Here is a 5,169-nt window from a genome sequence, read left to right as displayed (position 1 = left end):
GAGGAGGAGGAGGAGGAGGAGGAGGAGGAGGAGGAGGAGGAGGAGGAGGAGGAGGAGGAGGAGGAGGAGGAGGAGGAGGAGGAGGAGGAGGAGGAGGAGGAGGAGGAGGAGGAGGAGGAGGAGGAGGAGGAGGAGGAGGAGGAGGAGGAGGAGGAGGAGGAGGAGGAGGAGGAGGAGGAGGAGGAGGAGGAGGAGGAGGAGGAGGAGGAGGAGGAGGAGGAGGAGGAGGAGGAGGAGGAGGAGGAGGAGGAGGAGGAAAAAGTGAAAGAGGAAGAAGAAGAGGAAAAGGCAGAAGAAGAGGAGGAGGAGGAGGAAAAAGTGAAAGAGGAAGAAGAAGAGGAAAAGGCAGAAGAAGAGGAGGAGGAGGAGGAGGAGGAAGAAGAAGAAGAAGTAGAAGAAGAAGAAATAGGAAGAGGAGGAGGAGGAGGAGGAGGAGGAGGAGAAAGAATCAACGAATAAACTGAAATTTGAAAATTTGTACCTTACGCCCTACGTGTTCTGAAGGACGATAATTATGTACTTAGGTATATATCTATGTATGTAGCTCCAGGATAATTAGGTAGATATTATATACATATACATAGTAGCTAGGTAGAGATACGATCTACAATGAATATTCATTTAATGAGCAAAGTGTTGCTAAGATAATGCGGATAATACCTAACCTCACGTGAAATAGGGGAAGAGCCCTCCAAATGGGGCTCCTCCTTTTTTCGAGACCCTGTTTCTGAAATACTAGTGGTGGTAGTCTTTGAGTGAATTATACCACAGTTGGAAAATTGGAAACCCTTCAGAAAAAGGACCCCCAAATCCCCAATAGGCGCTATTGAGCCTAAAATTCGACGAAGAAACTATATCGTTTAAATTTACTTTCTAATTAAAATTATGATAATAGCTGTTCTACACGAAATTGTTCGTATTTTGTATAGGTTGGAAGTTATAAGTTATTTGGCTTTGTGTTCCAGCATGTCTAAAGCTTGGCTAGTTGCAAATTACCTTTTTTATTGGTGGAACAATACACTGTTTTATGTGGTATGCACCAGGTTTGGTTGGCTGGTAGCAAATTCTCTTTTTTGTTGCTGGAATAATGCACTATTCTACCTGATATGCACAGATTTGGATGGTATAGACTGGTTTCGGGTCTAGAAATGATGCAATCTGTGGGCCTCCCTAGAAAATTTGGTTGGCTCTCTAAACTTCCCAGGACTATGTCTGGAATTGTAAATCTGTCTTGAAATTTTTCCATCATTTATGTATATGTCCGGTTTTCTATTAGAAGGCTCTGTGTTTAGATAACTTGGGGTTGCGGGTCACCAAATTCTCCACAGACTACTTCGAGAAGCTTAGGACGCGTTTCGTTCTTGAAACAATGATAAACTAGATATTAAATGCATTATTAAATCCCATGAAGAACCTATGCAGTACTGAGAGAGAGAAGGATTCAAAATGGTTTTAATTTTTTTTTCTCCCGTTAGTGGAGACGCCAAATCTCCTAGAGAAAAATTTTACTGGACGAACGAGGTTGTGTTTGAAGTTTTAGTAAATCAGCAATCAGCAAAAAAGTCATAAAACTAATCGTATCAATAGTTTATGCTTGCATTGAACTTTGAAGAAAGTCCTATAGGACTCCTAGGAGTCATTTTCGCAAATTGAGTCTACAGTTTTTGAAGTCATAGCTATTTATTAATTTGGAGATCTTTGATTTTCATGTTCGATCACCTTTAGTACTCAAATATATCAGCTCCACTGAGTTACTTGATATCTGACTTTTTGATATCAATAGTGCAATATACCTTCCTCAGTTCAGAGTTATGCTCCTCTGAAAGACCCTTTCTTCGATGAATATGGTTGAACACTTCACCAAGTGAATCGTTCCCAAGAAGAACGGCCTATGTGATTTTTGCTACTTTTCAGGAGAGACATTTTAATACAGTGATGTGGAAATTTATCCCAGAATCATGTTTTCTTACACATAGGCCCTTTTACGTGAAACCTTTCACTTCTTACTGTACTTAGAGGGATATTATAAAGAAAGGCCTTTTTTTTTTTTTTTTTTTTTTTTTTTTGTAAGGGCTTTAACTACTGGCCAATGGCATGGTCATACGGCGAGATTATTGTTCAAAACAATAGGTAAGTATATTCACCATATATTCACCTACATGGAAAGGTTATTCCAGAACTTTAAAAGGTTAAGGGAAGAATAGAAGGGAACATGGTTTCAGTAGACATTCCCTTGTGTAAACCTGGATTCAAGATTGGTTTCATAACACCGAGTTGAAAAGAATTGAATCATAATTTTAATCACGACCATTACAAAATATCCTGCACATCAAAATGCATGATGCATTTTTTATTCTATGCATGTTGAATGCACCTCCGGAGAATAAATTTTATAAAAAAACGAAAGTAGGCAACTGTAAAATATAAATATCCAACAATACCTTTTTTACCTTTCTTTTAATCGAAGAAGAAATAAATAAATAAAAAAAACATTGAACCTATGTTAAAACTTCTAAACCCTTCAATAAAAAGAAAGCTAGAAAAAAGAGTTAAAGAAAGGATTGAGAGTAAGTATAGAACGGAACGACCCATAAAAACAATAGGGTTAAAAGGCCTATAAAAGTCCATTGTTGTCAAATGGAGCAAAGGTCCTTGAGTTATGTGAGAAAAGAAAACACATGAGTTTTGTGAATGTTTTGGATGCCCGTAGATAACCCACATCACAATGACACCGGTGACATGCAGAAATATTGGAAAAAATACTACAATGGTAGGTATCATGCAAGCACTACCTAGCCGACTACCAAAGTACCAACTATGTCTACAACAATACAACAAAGCAAATATTTTTGAAAGTAGTGATATTTTGGAGCTGCTTGAAAATGCCAGCAATAAAGGACTACCAAAAATTATTCTAAAAACATTAAAAATAAAGTTAGAAATATCTAATTATTTTATTAATTTCACATGGAATAAAAATTGGATAAAAGTTAGCTATCAGTTTTTTCCATTTGGATAATAGCTTATTCAATAGCATATGATAATTGATAATGCATTGGTAATAATGAACATTCTCTTATCAATAACATTGACTACACCCCAAGAGATTGATAGCTTTGTAAACAAATCATTAGTTGCATACTGTACCATCATGCCTTGGACAGATTACTGTGGACACAAGGAAAGTTTCCTTTTATTCTCACATGGTTGTCCGTTTTCAAAAGCAATTTTCATAGTCTAAACTTTTTAAATGAATAAGTTAGCATGTATATTGAATTGTATATGGAAACAATGTAATTACCTGTAATGGACATCCATGGATATCGTGGTATATCTGGCATACTTTGTCCTGATGTTGCGGAGACTTGTGTCCCACAGGAATTTAGTGGATCTGTTGCCGAAGCTACAGCTGCGGCATTAATTTGGTTGTGGTAGAAGTGAGCTGCGGCAGCCATACTAGCTGAGGCCGCAGATACAGAACTGGCGGCCGAGGCGGCTCCGTTCTGATGATGGTGAAGTGTGTAGTTGAGATCCGCTGAGGGGACATTGCTGGGGTAGCGGCAGGACTTATCGACAGCGGTATTAGCGGCATCTACTACCGCAGCAAGGGCGGCTGAGCTTGGACTGGAGAATCCCATCTGTCCACTAAGAGCAGCGGCAGCGGCTTGGTGGTGACTTTGGTGGTTGATGTATGGGTACATTCTGCTGGCGGGGGAGACAATAGAGGGGGGAGGGGATGAGGAGGATGATGAGGAATTGTTATTGTTGGCGAGACTGTAGTTGACTGCTGCCGTCGTGTCGGCGGGGGTAGGTGACGAATGGTTTGAGAACAGATTCTGTGAGTACTGCGTGTGGTATTTGGGCAGCATGCTATCGATGATGAATTTCGAGCTCATCGCTGAGTCCTCGCAGCATCGTTGGAAAAACCGCGCACTCAACAAACGAACTGGTACTACGAGAACGATAATTACACAACACGATAGCGGATAATGGGACCACACGCGAAAAGAAAAACAACCACATTTCACATAGGCCGTTATTCTTCTGAAATTTTACTCAAATCTTCACGAAGTTGGTCGAAAAAAAACGACTTCCGATTTTCTCCCCCAAAACTGATTAGTGCATTGAAACAAGGAGATCACAGAGGCCCCAACTAAAAAATAAAAAAAAAATCGAAAATTTTCACATAGGCCGTTCTTCTTGGGAACGATTCAAGTATACTCTGGCGCCTTCTAGCGACAAAGGTCAACACTTTTTGTATTTGTTCCATTAAAAGAAAGGTCCTTGAGTTATGTGAGAAAAGAAAACACATGAGTTTTGTGAATGTTTTGGATGCCCGTAGATAACCCACATCACAATGACACAGAAAATACCGGTGACATGCAGAATATTGGAAAAAATACTACAATATATGGTATCATGCAAGCACTACCTAACCGACTACCAAAGTAGGTACCAACTATGTCTACAACAATACAACAAAGCAAATTTTTTTGAAAGTGATATTTTGGAGCTGCTTGAAAATGCCAGCAATAAAGGACTACCAAAAAATATTCTAAAAACATTAAAAATAAAGTTAGAAATATCTAATTATTTTGATAATTTCACATGGAATGAAAATTGGATAGAAGTTAGCTATCAGTGTTTTCCATTTGGATAATAGCTTATTCAATAGCATATGATAATGCATTGGTAATAATGAACATTCTCTCATCAATAACATTGACTACACCCCAAGAGATTGATAGCTTTGTAAACAAATCACTAGTTGCCTACTGTACCATCATGCCTTGGACAGATTACTGTGGACACAAGGAAAGTTTCCTTTTATTCTCACATGTTTGACCATTTTGAAAAGCAACTTTTTAAATGAATAAGTTAGCATGTTGATGTTTGTGTGACAAAAGCGGTATTGACAAATTCTTTCTTTCTTCCATTGGCAATATCGTTTTCATTTCTTGTTCTTACATTTCTTGGTTTTGAAGAACGTCGTTCCAGAGAACGTATTTTCGTATCTAATCCCGTTTTTCTTTCTTCTTTGCTTTCAGGATCTCTCTCTCTCTCTCTCTCTCTCTCTCTCTCTCTCTCTCTCTCTCTCTCTCTCTCTCTCTCTCTCTCTCTCGGAATTTTTAATTTCACGTTTCAATTTTTTTCGAAAAACATGAGCTT

At 38.7% G+C, this 5,169-nt stretch overlaps 1 protein-coding gene across 1 annotated transcript; it reads right to left on the bottom strand.

Moving 5' to 3' along the window:
• Positions 1–3,204: 3,204 nt before the first annotated feature.
• On the bottom strand, positions 3,205–4,016 carry LOC103520843 (homeobox protein abdominal-A homolog). The gene has a single exon (XM_026831869.1). It carries the CDS (start codon positions 3,894–3,896, stop codon positions 3,231–3,233), a length of 666 nt encoding a protein of 221 aa, XP_026687670.1. The 5' UTR covers positions 3,897–4,016; the 3' UTR covers positions 3,205–3,230.
• Between the last annotated feature and the right edge of the window lie 1,153 nt (positions 4,017–5,169).

The sequence above is a fragment of the Diaphorina citri genome, unplaced genomic scaffold (genome assembly GCF_000475195.1).
Source record: "Diaphorina citri unplaced genomic scaffold, Diaci psyllid genome assembly version 1.1 scaffold72, whole genome shotgun sequence".
In the NCBI taxonomy this organism is placed as follows: domain Eukaryota; kingdom Metazoa; phylum Arthropoda; class Insecta; order Hemiptera; family Psyllidae; genus Diaphorina; species Diaphorina citri.
Note: the sequence above shows the minus strand (reverse complement) of the source record. Positions and strands in the feature narration are given on the sequence as shown.

What these genes read in the sequence shown, in the direction of transcription:
- LOC103520843 (XM_026831869.1), bottom strand. Translation starts at nt 3,896, where the DNA reads ATGAGCTCGAAATTCATCATCGATAGCATGCTGCCCAAATACCACACG.